Source organism: Ostrinia furnacalis, unplaced genomic scaffold (assembly GCF_004193835.3).
Source record: "Ostrinia furnacalis isolate ACB-3 unplaced genomic scaffold, ASM419383v2 OfSCF7454, whole genome shotgun sequence".
Taxonomy (NCBI): Eukaryota; Metazoa; Arthropoda; class Insecta; order Lepidoptera; family Crambidae; genus Ostrinia; species Ostrinia furnacalis.
Genome location: NW_021137693.1, coordinates 493,775 through 520,577, shown reverse-complemented (window position 1 = coordinate 520,577; position 26,803 = coordinate 493,775). Strand labels below are relative to the sequence as shown.

The window sequence follows — 26,803 nt, the reverse complement described above, 5'->3', positions numbered from 1 at the left end:
ACCTATTTTAAAGTTTTTTGTCACTTTGTAAGTATTGAATTTTATGGAATTGGGAAAGAAGTACCGAGCTTGAAGCGTTCATGAGCAGACATTGTAGTTGAATATTCAAGTTCAGAATTTGATTATTGATGAATAATAATAAAATCCTACTTGCTCGATTGATGGTTTCATTTAATTTATTTAAACCAGTTTACCTATAATATAATACGTTTTTGTTAATTTATGAAAATATTAAATAAGCCTATAATCCTGAATCCTGATACATAAAGTTAGCCTATTAATTTAATACAGGTACGACTGTACCCAGTGTTGCACTATCAAATGCAATTGAAGCGCCTCTATGCCAGGGTTTTTATGTTCCTGGTCAGGCTATAATTTCACAAATCAAACATTGGATTCACATTGCGTTTACTATAAATCTCAATCTCAAAAGCTTGATTTACATTGAAGGTCGTCGTTGTAAGAGCTCATATCTTATCATGTATGCTAGCTTTACGTTGTGTACGATTTTTACTTTTTTCATGGCAACATTTTTAATGACATTCATTCATTATTTTTTTAGTCTATGACTTTCATCAATGAAGTGCGGACGTTTGTTGTGAGATTTATTTCCTATATTTTCGCCTTCCGTCGTTTAATTAATTTTGTGTGATGTTAACGATTAGATAGGAATAAATCTTTTTTACTTTACATTAGATAGTGCTCAAATATTTTTGCCAAGTGTCTAAATGTAGAAAAAGTAGGATGTTCCTCGAGCGTATAATCCTGCCCGTGTTCTGCCTTGGAATCAAAGGTAATTACGAGTTGTTTTGATGATTAAAAATTCAAGGTATAGCTAGATAAATTTGTTGTTGTTGTGGTGTAGTTTTCCACTGGACCCTGGCCGAGGAGGTGGACATCAGGGAGGTGGCGGCAGACAAAGGCACGAACGTGACGATCCCCTGCGGCGGGCTGCAGGTCCTGCCGGCCTCCAACGTCCAGTGGGTGCACCGAGGCAATCACACGCACCATGAAATATTGGTGAGTTTCATTTAATTTAATAGTTTAATTAACTTTTGTATTTATTCCAATATTAATCTAATTGGAAAATTACATTTTCCTCTGGAGGGAATTGAAACCACAACTTTTCCTTGTGAAAAATATATTGATGCATCTCTTCTAAGCAAAAATCTTAATTGTAGGCCTATTTTTTATGTTTATTAAACTATTATGAACTAATAATAATAACTTTAAGGATGAAACTGAAACTCTACTCAGATGACCATAATTCCCCAGACTCCTCTACAAAAAATATTTTTTATTTGTCTGAAGTTATGAACAGAACATCTTTTATTTGTCTGGTGCTCATAATAAAATAAATAAGTCTTTTTATTACATTCCAATAAGAATATTTGACCCCACTGTAAAGTTCATTGACCTACTCTATGTTTAGATCATTTTTGCAAGTAATAATATCAAATGTCTGTGGTTTGGCCTACACTGGCTTGTGGCTAACAAGTTCTCATTTTATTCTAGTTTCTCCATATATTTTAAATTAGACTATGTTATTATTACCCAAACAATAACAAATATCTTACTGTTAAATCCAGATAAAGGATTACACAATATCTTTGACAAGTTCTCGACTATTTAAGTTCTGAAAATAATTTACGCAATCACACTTGTTATGATTATTAATTAATTTAAATTTTAAGTCCCTTCACTAATCGCGTCGTAGCGCCAAATTAGAATACATCCAAAAACTAACTAGTTAAAAGTTAGCAAAACTATTTTTAACTCAATCGCCATAAGCCCTATCATTTTTTTTATAAAACACGCGCGCGCGCAATAAAAGTTGTACAGTCAGCGTCAAATAGTTCGTGACACCCAAAGTGGTCAAAAAGTTGACACCACAACCTAATCTAGGTACTATATAAAAATAAGTCGGGTTTTCCTCCCTGACGCTATAACTCCAGAACGCACGAACCGATTTCCACGGTTTTGCATTCGTTGGAAAGGTCTCGGGCTCCGTAAGGTTTATAGCAAAGAAAATTCGGGAAAAGGGGGTAAAACAGGATCCACGCGTACGAAGTCGCGGGCGGCCGCTAGTTACATTATAACAAAGACGTGTTGCGAACTTTTTGGCTACTTTGGGAGTGACGAACTAAGTATTTGACGATGACTATCTATAGTATACAGAACCTTTAAAACTAACGCCGATTCTATTAGTCTGTACTTCTGTACAATGCCATTAATATCGTATTACGCTAACTTTGAAGCCATCAAACTGATGTTCCCACCTATTATTAATTACTCAAATCTTATCATTGTCATGAAGTGACAAAATAGCATGCTTGAGTTCACACAAAAACTTTAAAGGTACAGTCAAGAACTCAAGACCAAGAGCACATTGGACTATACATTTTTATTATAAAATCGCACTTAATACATCTACTTATGACGCTACAGTATTTAGCGCGATGTGCTCTATTCGGTACCGTGGATTTTCAAAAAGTATATTGTTAATTTTAATAATGAAATCTACTTACCTACACAATAGCGTTGCATAATCAGTTGGCTGTTCGTGGCCCGCTTTGACCTGAAGAAAAAACTATGCAGGCATATTTGGCGCGATAATTTCGATAGCTATAAGGCTATGTCCATATTACCTGTCTGTGTATCTGTTACGGTCAAAGTGATAAATGTGAAAATTATGAATAATCGCCGGTTATTATGAATAATTACCTCATGATTTGGTAAATGTGATTAATATGAGGTCATTTATGTGTGTATAAAACTAAATAGGCGGCTTAGGGGGGGCCCCAGGGCCCCCCCCCGCCGCACCTTAACCTATTTTTCACTTTAAATCAAAACATTATGTTATAGGCATCATGGAAAAGTAATATTATGCAAAAAACATTCCAAACTCATTATGCCAAATTATATTAATATATGATATCAAAACGTTCAAAAGTTTGGCTGTACACGAGCACGTACACAAGATGTTGTTCTCTTTTATGAAATTTGTTAGTACTAAGGTTGAATTATTAAATAATCACTGTTAAATGTGATTAATTTATCACTTTCACCGCGACTGTCGGGAATTATTCATAATAACCGGTTATCCCAACTAATATTATAAATGCGAAAGTAACTCTGTCTGTCTGTCTGTCTGTCTGTCTGTCTGTCTGTTACGCTTTCCCGCTTAAACCTCGCAACCGATTTTGATGAAATTTGGCATAGAGATAGTTTGAGTCCCGGGAAAGAACATAGGATAGTTTTTATCCCGGTTTTTGAAACAGGGACGCGCGCGATAAAGTTTTTCTGTGACAGACAAAATTCCACGCGGGCGAAGCCGCGGGCGGAAAGCTAGTTATTAATAATTTTCAATTTATCACATTAACCGTAACATATCGATTTCTATAGACTGTCCTTCGAAGTATGTATGGAACTCAATTTCATTTGCTCTTTCTTTTTTAAAAACAAGCTGCTTTGCAATTGCTTTGCAGTAAGAATCCTACACTTGCTTGTTTTTCGGGAAAAATCCGCCACTGCTGGATAAAGGCTTTTCCCCAATGATTTTCTTAAATGAAAATGCTTCGAATAAAATACCGTAAGGTACCTAGGTCTCAACGACGTAACAAGAAACCCCTACGCCAGCTTATAGTGTAGTGATAATCTCTTGTCACAATTGATAAACTAAAAAGCAAAACTAAAGCAGCTCTCGCATCGCTCATGTACGAAATGCCGGCTTAACGCGCCCTACTAATCCTTGGATCATCTTTCTTGAGGGACAATCAGGTTGACTGAAGCCTTTAGACCAAATGGTACTGGTCGCGACCGTATTGCTCTCTCTACAACCTTATGTTGTATGTCCTAATACTAGTATTGTCGAGAGATTTGCGACGAGAGTCCAGTAGGCTTAATTGCTAATTTACGCCCGTATTCACTAACGTTACTATGAGGTCTCACAGTGCGCGTGGACGTACAGGATGATACACGGATTTTAATCACAGAGCTCCAATCAACGCTGTCGTTTGTAAATACGGGCGTTAGTTCTTTTATTTATTTATTTATTTATTTCTTTTGCTTTTATGCTCTGCTTTATTGGTTATTATCATTTGCCAATATTGTTTGCCTTAGTAATTTGGAAGTCAATCTAAACTAACTAACTAAGAAAACGTTACGATACCTCAATCTACATTTTCCATGTTGCACTTGAAATCACGTGTTTAGCATGTAAGTAAAGCTATTCGCCTACTTATGTCATGTTTAAGGCATTCAAGTTATTCTAGTTTTATCGCGTGTTAAATGTGAATTTACGGTTTGAATTCATCTAAAATAAAACTCGTAGTTGAATAAAAATAATATTTAAAAAATTCTTTACTCTCTGACTGTCATTTTCACGCGAAGGAAAATCAATTTTCTCCCAACTTTTTTACTTTACTTCATTCATGTAGAGTTAACTTAGGCTGGGTTGCACCATCTTACTTTAACTTTAAAAAAACGTCAAAAATCTGTCTAACTGCATACAAAAAACACCGGTTAACGTTATAGTTACGATTAAAATCAGCCTTATCATTTGTGAGCTATAAAGTATGGTAGATCCATCGTAGCCACACGAAGCCGGGTCGCCCAACTAACTTGCAGCCTGCACGTCCCAGCTAACGCATTCGACCTTGCACTGAAAATTACCGGTTTGCACTCACCCGCTACTGATTTTGTCGCCCCAGTTCTTGACCGAATCTGGACCTCACGTACTCCGACCCGACCCATACTGGACTGTTCGTGGTCGACCGTAAAGACTTCGTAGACTGTATGTCGGAGGAAGGAAAAATAAAGGGAGGAGTTACTGGGAAATTAAAGCCATAGACACACTTTTAAGGACTGTTTTTTTTTCACTGAAGTAAAATCTAATCATAACATAGTCGCTATATTAGTTTAATACCCTTATTCGTTATAAATCAAACAGCATAATAAACCTACATATTTTAACTAATTGCACTGTTTTGTCACTTTCTACTCGTATCAAATCATGACAGCGCCAAATAGGAACGAAATAAAACAGTGCAATAGTTAAGAGCGTTTACGTCTAGCGTGGCATGTCAAGTTTAGGTAATTTCGATGCTAGTTTTATTCACACTAAAATAATTATGACTGTATGCGTGTTCTCACGCTCTATAGTCAAACCAAAATACTTTGATCCACCATCGTAAAAGTGTGCCAGGCTGTCAAGTGACAGCTCAAAGAAACTATAAAATCTTCAAATCTTCCAACACCGACTCCATAATTATAAATAATGGTATACATTAGTCCTAATCAATAATAAATACGTAGTTAAATTCTGTATCAAATAGTAAATTATCAAAGGAATAATACTATTTTGAGAATATTTTATACAGCCTATGTTCAGCAGAAAAAAAATTGAATTTTAATGGTGAGAGATTTTTTCAAATCGGTTCTATTCAAAACAAACTTTTCCTGTTTACTATTTTTTTTAATCCGGAAAATGCATAACATTTCATACCCACCTGCTGCGGGGGCAGCTAGTGGGTTATGTGGGGTTCTTCCTACCAGAAGGTGGGTAGCCCCTACACCCACTAAAAACCTGACTGTTTCTGCCATCATCCATATGAGTGATATGAGGGAACGCGGGACATCGCCATTGGCTGTTGCCTGTAGCATTCGTCCTTAGCTGCCACCAGACACCTCCATGTCTAGCGACCGAGGCCTGTTAGGAAGGGACAGTTGGAGACCATAAGCTGTCCTCTTGCGCCCAGGGTGTCGGCGGCGGATAACCGGAGTGTCGGCTGAGGCCTCTCGCTCCCCCTTTCCACTGCTTCTTTCTGTGAAAGAACACTTTCACAGAAAGTAAGCACACTATACCATAAGATTATTTGTCTCATCATATATTTTATACTAATGTATTGATATTTATCCGAAAGCGAGCGGGTTCATTCCGTACCTGTACGCTTCATGCGTTCTCTAGCAAAAGCTGAAAATCAGTGTTCTGCCCTTTTGAGGGTAGTGTTTATACTGAGCTCTTTGCTTTTTGCATCGCTGCGGCACACATCACTCTGACGCAGGGAACTATTTGAAACGCTAGTCATCTTTATCTTATGTTGTTTNACTCAGTGCAGCCGGGCCTCCGAGATTAGGCATCAACCGGCTTAGTGCGCCGGCGGTAGCCAAAAGCTTAGGGGTGAGACGATTCAAGTGGCCGTCAAATGACCACTGTCCAACTAACTACAATCCGAGGTACCTACCGCAAAGATTTTCCAACTGCAATATGTTGTGTATGTTCCCCCTACAACTAGGTGGGACCCTGCTGGCAGAGCATTCCTATTAACTATTCTGTAACCACCTATTTATGGCAAAAAAATTATTAGTATTATTCCTCTTAAATAATATTAGTAGGTATACATATGTTTCTTGCATAATATTACTTTTCTATGATGCCCATAACATAATGTTTTGATTTAAAGTGAAAAATAGGTTAAGGTGCGGCGGGGGTGGCCCTTGGGCCACCCCTAAGCCGCCTATTTAGTTTTATACACACATAAATGACCTCATATTAATCACATTTACCGAATCATGCGGTAATTATTCATAATAACCGGCGATTATTCATAATTTTCACATTTATCACTTTGACCGTAACACATACATAACTTGCTGTTCCAAATTTTCGTCATTCGTTTTCGTTTCATCGCTAAAAATAACTTAATTTTATTTTTCATTACGTCCGAAATAGAATTAGTAGTTAAAAATAGACTGTAATGAAAAATAACAATAAAATATTTTAATTACCACGTGATCGCAAAATCTACCACCAAGATTTTGCGGATACACTATAAAAGTCCAGCTACCTGTCAAAGATCAACGTACGCGTGACACATGTCAGCAGAGCACCGAGCGACGTGACCTCACTCTGGAACGCCTCGAGGCGGACTGAATTTGAACGATTCGTGCGCGGCGTTTTATAGTACTTTTCAAATACTCATAGAAAAAAAATTACAATGAATTATTTTAAATTTCAAAGTGAATATTTTAGATAAGATATTCTTCTATTATATTAAGCTATTTTTGTGTTGAATAAAGGAAGAATATTGGTGAAAAAATCACTTTGATTTTTGGGTATTTCACGTTTTTTTAATTTGTGATTTCTTATTGTAAAATGCTTAAATCTAAAAATTTTCTCAGTTAACTATTTGCCCAAGGATCTATGCTATAGGATATAAATGTTTGTTAAATCGTTTTTACAGTATTTTTATAAAAAATTCAGCTTGTAAACTGACGCTAAAGTGGAAATTTACAAAACCTGTGTGGACTTATCTTGATAGAATTCTTAAATGCTAAACTAATCGCAATATTTTCTCAATCAACTATTTAGACGACGAAATTGCCTAACTATTTATGCCTATAACATATTTGTAGAATTACTGGTTAATGATTGTAACGAGTTGAAAAAGTACTGTTTTTGCGCCAAACGGCGTAAACGCTCTTAAAATATGTTTATTAAGTTGTTTCCGGTATTATGAATAAGAGCATATAGCGTTATTTGAAAGCTATATTTCAGATGTTTTAATGAAAATCTACCGATTGATAAAGCTTTTCATTGCGTTCTGTTCTTTTCCTGTCTCATCAGCAGAATAGAGAATAGGGCTCATAGAACTTGTAAGAACTCTATGCATTACGATGTGTATCGCCGGAATGCAATGCGGCGAGGAACCCTTGAGGTAGACGTGATCTCCGATGGCTTGCGGGCTGTAGGGTGTCCACACTATTCTGAAACATGTTTTCGAGCATCAGAATTCCAATTCGCATGCAAAATCCTAAAAGGTCTACGCTGCAAAAACATGTGATATAAGGTAGATGTCTCTACAATTTTCTTCATGCGAGTTATTTAATTCAGTTACCTAATAATTACTATTGACGAAATTGCTACCTCTGTTCCTGTTAGTGACCATGAAAGTTGAAAACAGTACATTAAGTTACCTAATTTCATGCGACAGACGAATATTTCCGAATTGCTCGTTTGTCACAAAACTTTTTCCATTAACTATGTTTTCTCTGCGTATAAATTGAACATGTAGATGAAGTTTGTAACTAAAACAACTACGGATAAGTTTTAAGTTAGGACGAATTCGTTTTCACAATATCAAAAACCATACCTCACGTTCTCGTACTTACCCAGTGAAGGATGCCAGCTCTCAACAAAGCTCAAACCACAATGCCCTGTCCTAAAAATAATCCAGAATATCCACACCGCATCCCTGAGGAACCAGGGGACAATGGCGACGGATCCCCGGATTGGGGTCGCCGATTGTCCCCGCTTGCCGCTGTACTTGATTTCCCTTTGATGTTACAGATGCTGAGAAAAAACTTAAATGATGTGGAAAAAGTAAAAGATGTGGTTTTGCTCGGAAAACGATTATTATTAGGGCTCTCTTCTATTACGACGATGAAATAATTCCATAAGTAAGTTGTAGATAAAATCTATCTGTTAAAAGGAAAAGTAAAGTCCTTGCAGTTAATAATAGAGAGCACATGGCACAAATCGTAGTATTATTTACCTGTTACTATAATTTATTCAAAGTAAATAAAAACTATGTGTATTGTTCATAAACTGTTGTAGATTGATTTGTAACATAAACGATATAGTAGGTACATTACCTTTTAGTGGTAGGTAACAAGACGGACATCAAATAGCTGTCTGAAAATCAGCAATCGGTGTAAAAAAGAAGGATTAAAAAAATAAGTCAAATAATAAATTAAGCTTTATATTTCACCTGCCGGGCTAGGATCACAGAATAAGTAATAGTGCCATGCTAGGATGCGCGTCGTGATAAAATCTTATCGATAGCTTTTGACGATAAACGTATCTTGCGTAAAATCGATAAAACGGCGTGATAAAAGCTTATCGCGGCGCGCATCCTAGGCCTATGCTCGCTCGTCTTATCTTCCAATCAACTAAACGAACTCCTGTCTTCGTGTAACTGAAAATGAAATTGCCTATTCGAACGTTGATATGAAAATCAAGCAATTAAAAAAATAGGTCAAATATGCTTTGTATTTCACCTGCTCGCTTGTATATGCTTTGTATTTCACCTGCTCGCTTGTCTTATCTTCCAATCAACTCAACTCCTGTCTTCGTGAGAATGAAAATGAAATTGCCTATTCGAACGAAACTTAATTAAAACGTTCGATAGTTCCGCCTATTCAAGGGTTGTAGGATGGATTACTGTTAATTTGGTCGTGTTATTTCTTAGAAGGTTTGGCATAGTTATGGTCTATCAACAGTTAATTGAATTCCTTACAATGAGCGGTTAAACGTTTTTTTGTTGATGGAGGTCAGTTAGTACACTCTAATTAACCCTAACGATATCTCATTTATCTAGAGAAATGTTTAACTTATAAATATTAAGAAATAAACAATATCCTTTGTCATGAAGAAATTACATATTTCTTTCTTAAAAGCGACAATCTTGTAGTGAACTCACTCGTAACTAGGGAATGCAGAATCGGTTCTGGTTTGAGGAACCGGGTTTTTCGGGTCTGGTGGTCATAAGAACCGGGAGCCCCGGTTTTTTCGGTTCTTTCGGTTCCAAAAAAACAATATTTTGATTATGTTTTTTTTATTGAAATAACGCTTCTTTGAATAGACTAGGAATAATCAACAAACATGATTTACAATATTTTTCTATTTTTACTAAATTCTACTCCCAAAAATAATTAAAAAGTAAAATAATTAGTTTTCAATTGAGGTACCACAATCAGTCTTTTTCATCCAACTTATCGATATATTTGACTATTTATATATTGACTGTCAGATGCAAAGCAAAGGAGAAGGAGTGTTGCCAACTCTCACACAAAAATAGGACGTCCACTGCTGAACATAAACCTACCCCAATGCTTTCCATGTTGATCGATTGCTAGCGGCCTGCGTCCAGCGCTTCCCTGCTACCTTTATGATGTCGTCGGTCCACCTTGTGGGTGGACGTTCCACGCTGCGTTTTCCGGTACGCGGCCTCCATTCCAGGACCTTCCTGCCCCATCGGCCGTCAGTTCTGCGTCCGCGTCGGGCTATGTCCGCTGAATCCGCTGACATAGAAATGAGGAGATCCGTAAATGAACTAAAGTCGCTACTTTAGTTCATTTACGGATCTCCTCATTTCTGATTCGATCTCATAAAGAAACACCGAGCATAGCCCTCTCCATAGCACGCTGTGCAACTTTGAGCTTCTGTATAAGGCCTATAGTGAGAGGCCACGTTTCCGAGCCATAAGTCATCACTGGTAACACACATTGGTTGTAGACTTTCGTCCTCAGGCACTGAGGTATTTTGGATGAAAAGATGTTGCGTAGTTTCCCGAACGCTGCCTAGCCGAGTTGGATTCGACGATTGACTCCCTTTTCGAAATTGGACCTACCTAGCTGGATCGTCAACAATCTCGAGGATTGAGCTCCCAACCGAAACTGGGTAGGGCGCAACATGGACATTGGACATAAGCTTTGTTTTGTCCATATTCATCCTCAGGCCTACCTGTTAGAAAACTCGATTAAGGTCTTTGAGCATTGTGCCAAGATCTTACAACGATTCTGCCATGACCACAATCAGTATCGTGGGCAAACGGAAGGTGAGTGATGTACTCGCCATTAATGTTTATGCCGAATCCTTTCCATTCAAGGAGTTTGAAAGCGTCTTCCAATGCAGTGGTGAACAGTTTAGGAGATATAACATCTCCCTGCCTAACGCTAACGCCTCACTGCAGAGGAATCGTCCTCGTGCTCTGCTCCTGTACTCGGACCGACATGGTGGCGTTTTTGTACAAGCACTTCAGCACCTCGATATACCGATAGTCAATACGGCACCGCTGAAGAGACTGTAAGCACTGCCCAAGACCCGAACGAATCGAAGGCCTTCTCATAGTCTACGAACGCCAAGCATAGTGGCAAGTTATACTCGTCAATCTTCTGTATAACCTGTCGCAGCGTAAGCGCAAACAAAAATATGCCAGAGATTTAAAAAAATGTAAGAAAAATGCTTAAAATATTTACATATCTCATAAAAAATACAAAATCAATAAGTAGGTAATCTTTATTGGTAGCTAATCTGATAGCTTTAGGTTCTCTATACGTTCGCAATGTTCTTGTTAAGACTCATGCATAATACCTATAACAGATTTTTAGATAAATATGCAAAACCCGAAAGAACCGGGTTTTGAATTTTTAAAACCCGGTTCTTAAGCTGTCGAAAAAACCCGGGTTTTCCCGGTTCTTTCGGTTCCGGGATTACCCGGGTACAAACCCTACTCGTAACAAAAGCATTATTTTGCTTACCACGAGGGGTTAACACGATGGTGGTAAATACAAATTAGTTCAAATTACTTAAAAAACGAATCGCATATCCAATTTCATAAAATCCGTGTTTATCGCAAAGCACATTGCATATTACTATCACAGCTTTGTTGACAATTAAAAATTGTCTCGATCATTTCTATGCCAATGCGCACAGTGTCTGCGCTCGCGCAGCCGGCCTCGCGCGATCTGGACGCAACTGGTATTCATTTGTCAGTAATCAACGTACAGACTCGCTTTCCGCTAGTTGAACTCGCGAAATTGTACACGTGGTGTATTGTGGCCAAAATTGTGTCGTTAGTCATAGTCATAGTCATATATGTTTATATTAGAGTGATCAAATGTCTAGATCAGGGGTCTCCACTCCAAACTTTGAAGCAGGGCCATAATATTTTTTTCGGTATGATGCAAGTTTGCAAGGGCCATATCAATTTAAATATTTGCAGGGACATAGGCTGTCTTAAGCTGTCGCGTGTCGGATTGATGACAGTGGCGGTCCGGATATGGGCCGTAGTTTGGAGACCCTTGGTCTAGATAACCACACTATCGCCACAATGAATAAACTGATTCAAATACAATCGCTGATAAGAACGACATCTTCCAGACGCCCATTAAGTTTTTGCACTAACGTTCGTATTCACAAAAGATGCTTGCTTAAGTGAAGCAGCAAATCGAACGCACAGCTTCGAATAGAGAGAGCTCTGTGATTGGTTCTCAGATCATAGAAGGGATTGGTTCATGTGTCACCCTGTGCGTCCACGCGCACTGTGAGACCTCATTAGTAATCTTTGTCAATACAGGCGTTAAGCAATTTCTCCGCTAGTACTTACTCTATGACTATTATTTAGTCTACCCATATCCTCAATATTTGAATTGAAAAGCTCACAATCTTTAACCATACCTTTTATCAAACTTTCAGCGCCACTAAAAGCATCTGACTTTATTAATTAATCTCGTCTACCTTAATTAGTAAAATCCAAATTTTCTTTGATCCTTTTCATCCAAAATTCAAACTCTATAGTCCAACTTGCCACATTTAGGTAAAACGTAACGGTAATCCTCGCCTGGGGGAATGCGTGGAGCGATAAACGTAATTTGATACCACTTCAAACTCAGTAAATCCTTTGAGCCTTTAGGAGGATTATTAAACTATTCCATTGGGTTAATCCTTTGTGAAGATACCTTTAAAAGAACGAAATTGAAAGAACGAAAATTGTATCTATTTGCTTAACTTTTAAAAAGCACCTGAATGCGGGCACCGCAGGACTGGTTTTTGTGGAAATCCTCGGGCAAGTCTTTGCCCAGCAGTGGAAGTCATTTGGCTGGAAAGAACTAAACTTTTCTTATGAAGTGACAAGACAAAAGTCGGATATACTTCCAACTGCTCGTATGGTCTTCTGATCAAATTCATTGTGGATTCCAAGACAGTAAGCTATCCCTGGGACTATTCAACCGTCACTAAAGCCCGGTCTGTGAGCACGTAGAATTTTATGTTGCAGTCGCGCTCGCACACTCACTGCGGGCGCCCGTCGCACAGTCGCGACAGTAATATAATTACGCGCGAGCGATAAGGATGGGTAGCTTGGGGTCATTGGACATAATTCTACGTGCTCGCAGACTAGACTATAGTTGGTTTTCCTTGGAGACGCCAAACTGTAGATCAACAAGGGTTGCAGTGGTGACAAAAAGAGTTGGGAATAGATTAGTGTGAAAGTCAGACAAGAAAGTTCCTGCAATCGATTAAGTAGTAGATTACGGTGATAAATTAATAAAGTCAAGCCTTCTTTTCCAAGTCGAACATCTTAGGTTAAGTATGTAGGCGTCTACCCCTAAAAGGCACTAATGGCTAAGGGGTGAAAATCTCAGCATGTATCGATGTCGTATAGTGTTCGGCGATAGTTTTTGCCATGAGTCATCTCATAAGTGGCTGTTTGCCAAGTTCCTTGCTTCCTCTTTTTCTGTATCTAATCTGTGTTTGATAGGAAAGATTTTGCTAATGATACTCTTGTAGTATCGCAGACATTCGCCGATGATGTTATTAAGTAATTTATTGTAGGTATATCAGAATTAACTTCCTGCCCCGTACAACCAAACTGTGGAATGGACTGTCGTCTGCGGTGTTTCCGGACGGATACGACCTGCAAGCTTTCAAGAGGAGAGCGTATCTTCACCTTAAAGGCCGGCAACGCACCTGTAACGCCCCTGGGTCTGCGGGTGTCTATGGGCGACGGTAATCACTTACCATCAGGTGATCCGTCTGCTCGTTTGCCTCCTGTCACATAAAAAAAAAATAAAAAAAAATATAAACTTTAGAAACCAGCAAAAGAAAAAGTTATTGAAGATTTTGCCATGCCCTCTGAAAGCCTGCAGTGTGTCTGAAATTAGAACCTGGAAACCAGTGAATATTATACCGAGTACATGAGAATTCAACTGTCAAAACTTTGTCAGAATTTTAAAACTCGCTTCAATTCCAAGGATAGATCAAGGCTTTTGGTTAGTTGTATTTACCAAACACAGAACAAAATCTATGACTGAGTTGAAATCAAGTTTCAGTTGTTCCGTAATACGGACCTAAGTCCTAAGTTTCCTAACTTGTGTTCGCAGACAACCAGTTCAAATTGCTCTACCTTTTGATTTATTTAGTTGTTCTTCCTAAGATGTTTAGCTTTCCCTGGGGTCGGGACTTCGGGACTTACCGAAGATTGATCGGGTTTGATAGGCGGTCAGTCAGACCCTTATTTATAGACGAAGGATACTGGGCAGGTTTATAAATATTTTTCTTATAAGTATTTTATTTATATTTGTCATTTGTAATCCGCTTTGCACTGAACGTAGTCGATCGTTAGATTTGGAGTCCTATTTTGTTCTGATTAAACGTTGTATTTTCTCTTGATTAATTTCGTTGCGGGTCCAATCATGCTTACGTTTTCCCTAGAGTTCATGCTTCGCTTAATTTGACTTTATTGGTGGTTCTTAGACAAGTCAAGTAGTTTATGTAACATCGAAGACTTACAGAAAACTTTTATTTTATTTAGGAGAACATTTTGTACAACAAAATTAATAGTGTGGAATATCGTATAAATGACATTTGTTATGTCCTTTGACGGTTTTGGCCGTTTTTTTACCTAAGAATGACTTGTTCTGTGACCAGTATGTTTTAAAACCCTACTTTGTCTTTTGCTATCAGTGAAATAGCTATTAAATAGTCAGTGCAACAAAGAACTGGACAACGTTGTCAAGAATGTCGTCAAGGACTCGACAACTTTCAAAGATTGTCCATTTATATTGGCGAATTGAATAAAGCGGTTGTATCTAGTTTCGCGCTGTAGACTCTAAACTTTGGAATATGTTAATAGATTTATTTTGTGTTTTTAATAAGGTGGTATTTTGAAATTATGCGCCATTGTTACGGGAGAATATCTTTATTTGCTTCAAACATGGTTTGAGGATGTTGGTTTTTACATTTAAGTTGGGCCTTTTAAAAAACACTTATCTTACCACACTGCATCGCTGTCTGTAATCTTATGTACAAACTTGATCTGTGTATGTATTCGTTTATGTGTGTTCCATTTGGGAATCGAACCTAAAAGCTCTTTGTTAAAACACTACTCTATTATATTTCCTATACTTTAACGGTTTTTGTTAATGTTTATCATAATCCGTTAGACTTTTCGAAATTCATCCCAAGACAGAACTCCCCTACCCTTCCTCGTAACATGGTTCATCAATCAACTGACCTAACCATCCAAGAAAGTACCGTATCTGGTACAGATATTTATTTGATTCATCGGTCATTTTCCGAGACACAATCAAGGATGCAGCTCCCCCATTCCCGACTCGTGTAATTCGTCAGCCGAACTATAAATAGCAATTTTGTCGCAATTGAGCCATTGGCCAATTCATTTTTATGGCCAGAATGGTCGCCATTCCGCGTCTCACGGCGCGAACTCAAGTGTAGTTTGGGCACTCTTTAATTGGTTAACTGCTAAATTGGACGGTTGGAGATCAATGCTCGGCTAGTTAGCAGTTTGAAATGAATTCGATAACAATATTTGCAGTTGAAATTTTCAATTACTAGACTAGGTAGAGCTCCTTATCGCAACCTCCCTGAAAAACTGTCGTAAGTCCAAACACTTAACAGATACTACTACTTGTATTGGTAAATGACAAGCCTAATAATGATATGGTTTGTGGAGGTTTTCGTGTGATACTTAGTAGATTCATTCAACAATCAAGGTTTTCAGCCGAGCCGTAACTTATACACCAAACACAAATAGTTTTTATTTTATTTTAACTTCCAGTTTTTTTTTTCAGCCTAGCATTAACCTAACAATTTTCCACGCCTTTAGGCGTGAGGTAATGTACAAGTTTTGCGTTTGTATTTTTTAAATGTTTACTTCGTAAATAAGTACTCCCCCACGCAACAGTGAGGGTGTCAAAACCATCCATCATTACCTACGTTCGTTTGATATTCCGAAATGACATTTTCCTATACTAATGTGTTCTGTCACGTCCATAAAATAGTTATGTAGGTTCGGCATTTACTTGTCAAATTGTACCGAAATCACACTTAATGAAGAAAGGCATTAAGTCGCATTAAGTTTACGCGCTGATGTTCGATGTTACTTGACCATCAATGTTATTATGAATACTTTATTTCTGATGTCACGCAAGGACATGTCTACGTAAAGGATAATAAACAGTCAGCAGCACATCAGACTGCTGAAAAATAGCACTTAATACAACTACTTAAAATGCCACAGTGCTTAGCTGATGTGCCGTCGCCTGTACAGCTAAAATGTATCGGCAAAGAGGTCAGAGTTCAAAGGAACACGCATGCGAGGCCTATGCATGTGATCATCCTAAAGGCCTATTCAAACCTGAGCGATATTCGCTGCCGCTGTGGGTAGAGGTACATACCGCGCGGGTTTTGCTCAGGTATTTAGTATCAAGTACCGCGGCAATACCGCTTAGGTCTGAACAGTATTATTACCGCATACCCACTGGGTTTTCTCTGCCGCAGACGGTAGCGAATACCGCTTAGGTCTGAATAGGCCTTAAATGTACTCGTACGTTGGTAGAAAATGATTCTGCTTTCTTGTATCAGGTCCAAAATAAACACTGTTAAACACCAAAGTGCTGAATATTTGAGTTTATGCCGTAAGTTAACCCTTACGTTCGATAGAGCCATTTGTAACGATCGTAAACTTTGAAGCCACGATAGCCCAACGGTGAAGGGTTCTGATTGGCCGACTCGTCATCCGAGGAAAGCGGGTTCGAAGTTTCGAACTCCGCTGCCGCTTGACTATTGTGGTGTTAGCCCACTCGTGACACAAGCATTTTTAGCTTAAAAAAAGTGTGACAGCAGTGTCATGTCGTTCGTGACCATGATTGACTCCAATTTCTGTATATCAGTTTTTTCTTCTAACAAAAATTTATCTACCCCCTTCTATCTCACCTCTATCGACCGTTCTATGAATAGACAGAACGAAATATTTCTTTGGTGTTTGGATACAAAGAGACTTTGATTTGTAAGTCATGGTCTAGCACTCCCAGTCACTGTCACACCCGATTGCTGTTCTATTTCCAGCTACAATAATACCACATAGTCATACATGTTCCATAACGGCCGTAAACAAAGCGAGGCGCATCAAAGCCTACAATGGCGCTAAAAGCGGCGCAGTAATGTGGGGTATTGTGTGCTCTGTGCACGGACGTTAAGGGCACTGTCACACTAAGGCTGTGTTGCACCACCTAACTTTGACCGTAACTTTAACGATAACCGGTGTTTTTTGTATCGAGTTTGACAGATTTTTTGTCAAAGTTAAAGTAAGATGGTGCAACCCAGCCTAAGTCTAGGCGCAGACCACCGGCTTTTAGTTGGCCGATAGTTGGGTCGGGCTGTTATTTAGGATGTATGAAAGTGCGAACATTACACCGATTTGGTATCGGCCGATTCTTCATACAAATTAAAAACGGCACTAACTATCGGCCAACTAAAAGTCGGTGGTCTGCGCCTAGGCTTAGTGCCTTTTTCCTGTGATGCGGATTTCAGCACGCGTGCGGATTTAATCCGCATGGGCTGCCCGCATTTCATTATTTCATATTTTTTCCCTATTACGCGGGCTACACTCAACGGAATGCGGATCTGTAGCGGGAATAAAATACGAAATGTTTGTCCTGCGTGCAACTAGCAGCACGCATGCGGACCAGTTCCGCATCACAAGAAAAAGAAAACTTAAGTGCAGATGATAATGCATAGAATACAATATACCTATCCTTGAATGAACACAGTCCAGATAATAGTACAGACATCATTATTATGATACGGTTATGATACTAATGATAGACAATCGCACGCGCATCTTAATGACACAATTGAAAAAATTATATCAACAGTAACCGCATTTTATCGCGTGTTCCAACCACGTGTTACAATCAAATGACTTGTAGAAAAAAATCCCTCAAATCACACTATACTCTTTAGTACATTTCTTTACCTATCTTCCCAACGGCTCTCACATTTAGTACCTTTAATGTCAGGATAAAGAGATATCGATGAAAACAATGTCCCCGGCAGATCTCGAACCTGCAACCTTTATTGGCGTTACAACAACGCCGCATATGAACCACACTTCATCATTATTACTTATCTAAACTAAGCAAACTTTGTAAACCAACATTTATCTAAATACTAAGTACAGATTAGGACCTGGTTATGTACGCTTTTGGTGAGCTAATCACTAATTATAAACCTTTTATGAGAAGGCTGTGGATAATAAACTTTGCAAAAAATACATTAAGAATTAGTTGGTTGAACAGGTATGGTTTTCAAACCAGTTTAGTCATGCATTTGTAATGTAAATGCGCATATTGGTACAACATTTTGAAATCAAAAAGTCATGAATATGATAATGATCCTAATGTAAAAGATCCTAAAACGATCCAACGAATATAAATCCAATAAAAATATTACTTCGCGATACTTCAATACGGGATTTGGCGCGACTCTACGTGCTTGCTATTTTTACCCGACTGCGCCAAGAAGGGTTATTAGTTTAATTAATTAACTAACTTCAGCTCACTTCCATCTTCAGCCTGATCCGATCATCATCCATCAGGGAGACTTGACTTAAGGTCCTATGTCCCCTACATGGGGCAGAGGGCGTCCACAACAGTCCTCGATCGCGTTCGGTCTTGAGCTTCGCGTTTGATCTCCAGGTCTTGCCGATTTTCTCAGGAGATCATCTCATCCATCTGGGAGAGATGCAAGCCAATAGTTTCCTCGTTACGGTAAATGAACTAAAAATCTGATTGTACTACAGTTAATTGAAAACTAATTGGCTCATAATGATTTCCTTAAGAGACATTGTGCCTTAAGATTAAAATTATTGCTTTATTATACTATTTTCTGTGAAATAGTTTGTGTAGCTAGCGCCTTAGGTAGGTAACTAATGGGGGAGATTGTGCGAGCCACGTGAGACCATCGGCCGTTATGGGACGATAATGTATAGTACTGCAGAATCACCACCTTGCAGGTGGGCGTGCCTTCGGGTAAATTGCACTAGTTTACTTGCACCACGAGGATATACCGATTTGTTCATTTAACTGAATGGTGATTGCATATGGACGACGATGCATCAACTAAGTAGTTGTAATGAAGAGGCATTTTTTGCTCTTCCTACTTAATAGGTACATGACAATGCATATGATAGCTGATTAAGCTGAGTTGTGCTACTTCGTTTACAAGTAAAAGGTCTCTTGATTTAAAAATCCATCTTTACTTAGAGTCTATAGTGTTCTTTCGTAGTACACTATAGATTATACAGGGTGGAAACGATAAGTGATCTCACTCGATTATTTCTAAACTATGCAAGATATCGAAAAACTGGTTACTGATCCTAAAAGTGCTTCATGAGCTCTATTCAACGGTACCAATAATAAGTTACAAAATAAACTGCATCTATCTGAAAATTCAATGTTTCCGACTTCCATACATTTAGTACTGCCACAGTCATGGCACTCATGTCTTGATAATATTATAGCAAGTAAAGCCTAGAACCAATGTTTTCCATGAATAATTTTAAATAAGAATGCAATTTACGAGTTCATTTTAAGTGTTTATTATTTAATAAAAAAAATCAACACTTTTAATATTGTGTGACTGGCATACATTTAGTATGGAGGCTGAAAACATCGAATTTTCGAATAGATCCAGTTAATTCTGTAACCTATTACTGATACCGTTAGAAAGAGCTCGTGAAGCACTTTCAAGATCAGTTACCAGTTTTTCGATATCTTGTGTAGTTTAGAAATAATCGAGTGAGATCACTTATCGTTTCCACCCTGTATGTGCTAACGTTTCAGCAGCACCAAACATTCATGGCTTTAAACTTTCCGCAGATCATAATATTGTTTTGTGTTACATTGAAGTTATTTTCCTATTTTCATTAGAAGGCACATCATCAACGATGTTTTGGCAGAAAATCTGTTGATTGTTGCTAAATTATTCAAGGATAACAGCCTTGTCGTTTGTTTCATTGTTTACTTATTGTGAAGCAAAAGCGACAAGTGTTTTCTTTTGTTCACATTATCATGCATAAACAAGATTCAACAAAAGTTACTACAGCGTTTGTTATCATTCAGGCCATACACAGTTGTGCAAACAGACGGCTGAATGATTTAAATATCAATGGATGTATATTTCCAAAATTCCTGAAAAACCCAAATAATGGTGTTGATCTTTGATGTACTTTTGATTAATAGACATATTTTCAACGGAGTTACACCATACACGTTGGATGCCACAAGGCTCACTGGTGAGCCTCGAACAATATTTTTTGTGTCTAGTGTCTCGGCAGTCACTCTTTATTTTCTGATGGTGCTTTGATTGACTTTTCTACTTCATAAAAAATGACATGCAGAACAAAGCTGGTATTTGACCGCAACCGCACCTGTTGTTAAGTGAGTGAGATGCAGGCTAAGGATGATACATATCTGCCCTTTAAGAGCCTATTCACACTCGCCTTGAAAAGCATAACAGCTATAAGTAGATACTTATTACATGACGATTTTTACGTTATGTACTTAGCTATGTAATAGCTAGCTAGGGTTCCCTTAAAATGTATACCCAAATCTCCATACCACTTAGCACTATCAAAATGTCGTAAAAATGCTATAAACGGAACCTTCCACATCAGTCAACCCCGGCGGAGGGTCGGCCGATGAGTCAGCAATACTGCGAATGTATGACGGGGTGCATGACATTATGTTATGAAGGGCGCCCTCCGACCGGGGGAGGATTTATAGGCAGGAATGTAGAGTTAATGACTGCTAATCCTTTGAAGCTATGGCTAGATCATGACTCATTAATTGCAATAAATACGCTATATCTAATACACTAGCTGTGCCCGCGTCTTCGTACGCGTGAAAACCCATTTCGCAACATTTTTCATTTTTGCTCTACATTACTCGTAGCGTGATTGTATATAGCCTATAGCCTTCCTCAATAAATGGGCTATCTAACACTGAAAGAATTTTCAAATCGGACTTTTAGTTCCTGAAATTAGCGCGTTCAAGTAAACAAACAAACAAACTCTTCAGCTTTATAATATTAGTATAGATGGTCATTTGTAGTGAAGACGAAAGACTTACTTTGACTCTACATATTTGTAAACATAAACAATAATTACACGTTTACTTAACACTATGCAGCAGTTTTTACCGATGAATTCACAAAAACACAGGCAATACTTCTGAAACGACGACTATTTAGTTACCATAATACTTTGACAGCAGTGGACGTCCTATGGCTGAAATGATGATGATGATAATACTTCAAGTCTTCATTTATTAAAAGCGCTTTTAAAACCTATTTGCGGGAAATAAATTACTTTATACCCTTAAAATTACTGTCTTGACTCGCTGAGAAAGTTAAGCTGAATGGGCTGTATGAAATATGAAGTCAAAGGCTCTCAGACACTGATTCAAGAGACTGTTTAAGTTAGCATACCATATTCCTACTTGAGTATAAATTCATGTGCGTTATCTGGAAATATGCTAGAAATGTACGCATATAAACCCTTCCTGAATAGGCTGTGGAATGACTAGGCGATGTTGTCTGAAATGAAAGGGTTAATGCCTTAATGGTTTCATGGGAAGGTAACATTTATAGTGAGTTTGTCCAGATTCTTGCGTTTAAGAAGCACAAAATAATGACTGAAAATTAGGCAGTAAATAGTGCACACCTACAGTTTAATATTAAAAAAATTTAGAAAAGTAAAAGTAAGTGTAAACAAACATGATAGGTATAATCTTGCAATCAATTCTCTTATTATGTTTATCGTAATTGGTCTCGATTAAAAATCGGTTTTCTTAATAGCAAATGTTCCTGAAATTGTGAAAAACCGAGCTTTTGTCTTTTGGAAATGTCACCACCATAATAATATTATATCAATATTAGAATTGAATCTAATCAAAATCAAATCCAGATCTCTATTCCTTATAGAAAAATATGTATGTAAAAAGTTTACAAATGCTAAGGATGAATATCGAATAACTTGGCGAACAAAGATTTTCAGCATGTCTGCGTCGTCGGTACCCTGTCGTTCCTATCTCCGCAGGAAGTTAAAGATACACTTTATGACGGTGTCCCCGGGGAGCTATGTGACGGTTACACGAAGGAAATGTGTACGTCACTGATACTTTATCACTCTCGTGTATTGCAAACCTTCAGAATTCTGAGCTGCTCGGTGAAGTACCTTGTAAAAGAAATGGATAGAAAAGTTTTTTTTGTACAGAACAAGGCAGGTATTTCACCGCAATCGCACCTGATGTTAAGTGAGATGCAGTCTAATATGATACATGTCAGCCTTGTAAGTGCCTATTCGCGCCTTGAAAAGGCCTGGATTGGTTATTAAATTAAAATGTTCGTCAAAGATATAAGTAAATAAGTATAAGGAGAGACGACCTTATAAAGGCGCTGGATGCAAGCCTCAACCAGTCTAGAAATCTAGAAACCATTCAGTTCAGCAGTGGACGTCTTGGAGCTGAAATTATGAAATGAATTAAGTATACTTTACGATGGCAAATCAAACTTAACTGTAGCACCTTATACTAGTTGTGATAGGTGCTCTTTTGCAATATCTACAGTCTACTGTTTGTTTTGATGCCTCGAATAGATGTTTTGTTTCCGAAGCTCCACAGATAGTTTTCCGGCTGACTAGCATGTTTGTTCCAGACAGGTTTCCATGCACCGATATTGAAATTCGGCATGTTTCATAAATACGAAAGTTTATTTTTGCGACAGACCAGTTAACTTTTTCTAGCTATTAAGCAGTCAAAAGCACAGTGTTTTTCCTATAGAATGAAGTTCATATTATTATTTAGATTAATAAGCATTGCCATGTCATTTATGTCTCTAAGATTGATTGATGCCATACCCAAATTCAAAACAATCAACCAATAATGCTCTCGCCATAAATATTTGATCAGGCCAACCCATTCTCAATTACTCGTCGCTTCATTAATAGTGTTGTTGAATGACTCGCCGTTAACGATAAAGTCATCAAGGTAATGGCGGCGGCACATATCGGCGGTATGTATCGGTATATTCGTCTCGGTTTATCAGAGCATGTCCCCTGCGATCGACAGGCCAGCGGGTCGAATTTGAACGTTGCTAGACTGAATTACGTCGGTATTTGGACGGGATATATGACTGTATTAATTTATATTTATATTTGAAAGATGTTAAATTGGTGCTTTGTTCGGATATAAGGGATCATCTCTATAACGTTAACGTATTTTCGTAACTATTAATTTCTTTCACTCAAAGCTAAATCCCGGCATGAGTGAAAAAGAGACACCTGAAAATACAGAACAGAAGCGACGATAGAGACTAACCCTAATAATACCTGCATATCTTATAATAGAAAGCGAGCTACTATTTCAGATATTATTTATTCAAATTGTTGAACAGAAATCTACGAATGCGGGGTTATTAGTAGCATGAATCAGTTTTCCACTAAGTTGGTTTTAGTTTAAGAATTACATCACAAGTAATAAAGGTTCATTTTTTTTATTGTTACAATCAAATTTTCATTTTCAAATCTTAATTCACTTTTAGGAAGTACTATGTATTATAACGTTATCCGACTATGATATCAATAAACAAAGGCACCCATTCTAACTCAGCCCATCGAATAACATTAGCATAAATATTATATTCTTTCTTTTTATGACAAATTGTCGAGGGCTGCTTTTTTGCTAAATTGGTTCGGTGGATATTATGCAAAGTAGCGAGGGTATACCCGATCGGATCGATTGATAGCTGTTCCAATTATAGCTCAAGAACCAGTGTGCTTGGATTAAGTAATTAATTTTACATTTAGCGGTTTGAATTTTGAACGATAACACAAAATTTGTGTCCATTTAATGGACTTTACCTGCCTAGATCGCATTTATTAAATTTCTTGTAAATGGTATTTTGTTCGTTAGTTCGCTTCAGCCGAAAGACGTCCTCCTCCCCCAAGGATTTCCACAAAGAACGGTCCTGCGCCGCCCGCATCCAGCGTATTTACTGTAATAAATAAGATGACAAAAATGACTGAGTTTATTCCGCCACTTGTACTAGTGCCCTGCCTGACAAGGGCCTACATACTAATAAAGGATTTGGAATTGTTTAGCTTCATAAGAACGTATATTTTTTGTAGAAAGAGAGAAAAAACGACAATAATGGTTCAATTGAGTCCCCAAAGGATTAGCATATTCCGACTCTTCAAAGTCTAAAGTTCCACCTAACGTTTAAAGAAAAAGTACTAAAGCTAGCTTCAAAGGTAAAATGGATCCGTTCAGGCCCTTGCATTTATCGCTTCGTCGTATCGTGACCGCCGTAAATGTAATTTATCTTCGCGCTGTAAAATGTTTATGAACGCCTTTAACTTTGACGGTAAAGTGGAGAAAATTCGGTTATGTCTTTGGAAAATTGTGAGTCATATTTTCCTAGTTAGTAGAATGTCATGTCATCAAACGACTACTGTCATATAGTCTAATGTCTTATGACATGTTTATGCCTAAAAAACTTATTTATTAAACCTTCAATATCGCTGGTATCTTTTCAGCTAGCTTATATTCCACCAGGGAAATCTTTGTGATGAATAATAATTAACTTAAAAAAAAAAAAACCGACTTCAAATGCGTGAACACAAAAAAAAACTAAAAATTAAAAATATTGCGTATAAAAAAGTTCATCCCCAATTTTCCACCCTTGGGGGTGAAATATTTTCTTCAAATTAGCATGAAACCACCCTTTTGATAATACCTATTCAACAAAAAAATAATCGTTCAAATTGATTTATAATCGGCGGAGATATTGCGTATAAAAAAGTTCATCCCCAATTTTCCACCCTTGGGGGTTTAGTACGCCGGCTGCGCTCGATTCGGATATAATGACGTCACGCGGCCCTGCGTACGTTGACTTTTAGCGGCAAAAACGGCCTATGTTTATTACTTAATATCTTCGTAAGTAATGGTCCGATTTGGATAATTCAAAAAGATATATCTTTCTTATGTCTTAAAGATTAACGTAGATACTAGTTTTATTGAATTTTCTACAACAGTACTGATCCTCATTGGCGGAGTTATCGCGTAACAAACATAGAAAAAAAAAACATACGGGTCGAATTGAGAACCTCCTCCTTTTTTGAAGTCGGTTGAAAAGGTTCAACCAGTTAAATGTTCTCAATTGATTTTGAGTTTTTATAATAACAAGGTGTACAATCTCTACAAAGTGTGGATTTTTGATGTATGTTTGTTGTCTATAATGATTTCATCACGTTCGTCAGTCTACCGTATAATGTAATCCCCTATGATACAGAAAATTAAATTAAATCCCGTGTACTCAATTTGTAATCCGATTTATTAGCGTAACCGAATGGCTGTAATTAACGAGCAATTTAATTTAGTTATTTGGGAACAAAGGCACGCTAATAATGTCATGTAAATTCGACTGCACATCAAATTATCCGTTTTTGTTGTAAAATAGAACTTGATATACCATAATGTTTAGCTGGATATCGAACAGTTCAGTCACGTGGAGCGTGGAGTAAAATTTGCCACAATTTGTACATTCTAGCTAGTTAACTCGTATTGCTCTATTACCTATGTTTTTGCATATAATAACATGTCAGTGTTGTTCCTGATAAATTTAGGGTTGCCGTATTCTAATTCTAAAATTGCCGGATTTTTAAGGAAAACTAAGAAAATTGCCGTATTGTATGAAATGTGGATTACNCGTTCCCATGGGCGGGCCAGCTGCTGCAGGAAAGGACAGCTGCTCCCTCCTGGAAATCTATTTAATCTTAGCCTAGAAGCTGGGTATGACTCCCTCGCCCCCCTCCTCTCCCCAGGTCATAAGCTGGGCATGACTTCCCCCTCGGCCAGAAGTTGGGTATGATTACCCCTCCCCCTCCCCCCAGGCCAGAAGCTGGGTAAGGCTTGCCCCTCCCCCCAGGCCATAANAGTGTAGGTTTTTTGGAGTCGGTTTTATTTTTTTTATAAAATTTTACTTATTTCTTGCTTTTTAGTTAACTAATTATTACCTTGATGTTACCACCACTGAAGGTAGGCAGTACATTGAGAGTTTGAGACCATATTCTTCATGTCTAGTGTAAAATAATATTCCCTACAAAAAACAGGTTACCATATAGGCAACCTAAAAAGACCTAAACAGTCAGCCCACCTTAAAAACATGAAAGAATACAACTGTTGGTCTATTTGTACTTATAATATTTAAAGAATTATCGTCCTACTCCTAAGCANGTAAGTATTAAGGGAAAGTTGAATTATTTTATTAAACAGTACTGTACCGTTATTCGAAGCCTTGTATAATGAGAGTAGCATCCCGTTTCCTGTTTGAGTACTAGCTATGGCGTATAATCTGCCCACGATATCACTGCTTTCCGGTTCCCGCCACTGCAATCTGTCGACACTAGCGCCACCATCGGTAGCTCGAGGCTATGATTCGAGAATTTTGTCATTTGGCGTTTTAGTTCCCGACCGAGACGGTCACAGAATTAGCTCCGCTAGTTCGGGGCCATCTCACTGGTACTAGTTGTGGTATTGAAATAATTATTTCTTCTTTTATTTCGGTGAAATATTATCGGCATAAAGTGTAAGTACCTTTAAACATTTTCTCGCAAACCGAAAATTTTTGAAAATCGCAATGATTTCAAATCAAATCAAATCAAAATCAAATCAAAATTATCTTTATTTGTTTAGACTAATTAAATTAGTTCTTGCAAATCGTCAAATGCTCTTAAGGAGCCTATACATGTCTCATTCTTTTTTTGCCCTACCAGCGCTTCGAGACAAACATTTGGCAAGTGCTGAGAAGAAGCGCCGCAACAAACTCAGTCACCACTGTCTGCTTGTTTCAACGATATTTAGCGATTTATCATGAATAATC

At 37.8% G+C, this 26,803-nt stretch overlaps 1 protein-coding gene across 1 annotated transcript in view; it reads left to right on the top strand.

Moving 5' to 3' along the window:
• Nucleotides 1-579: 579 nt before the first annotated feature.
• The window catches only part of LOC114364644 (uncharacterized), an 84,303-nt gene continuing 58,079 nt past the window's right edge, over nucleotides 580-26,803 (top strand). Inside the window, exons 1-2 of the mRNA XM_028320870.1 lie at nucleotides 580-793; nucleotides 866-1,020. Coding sequence (XP_028176671.1) covers nucleotides 745-793; nucleotides 866-1,020 — 204 coding nt within the window. The 5' untranslated portion in view covers nucleotides 580-744. The remainder of the gene's footprint in view (nucleotides 794-865; nucleotides 1,021-26,803) is intronic.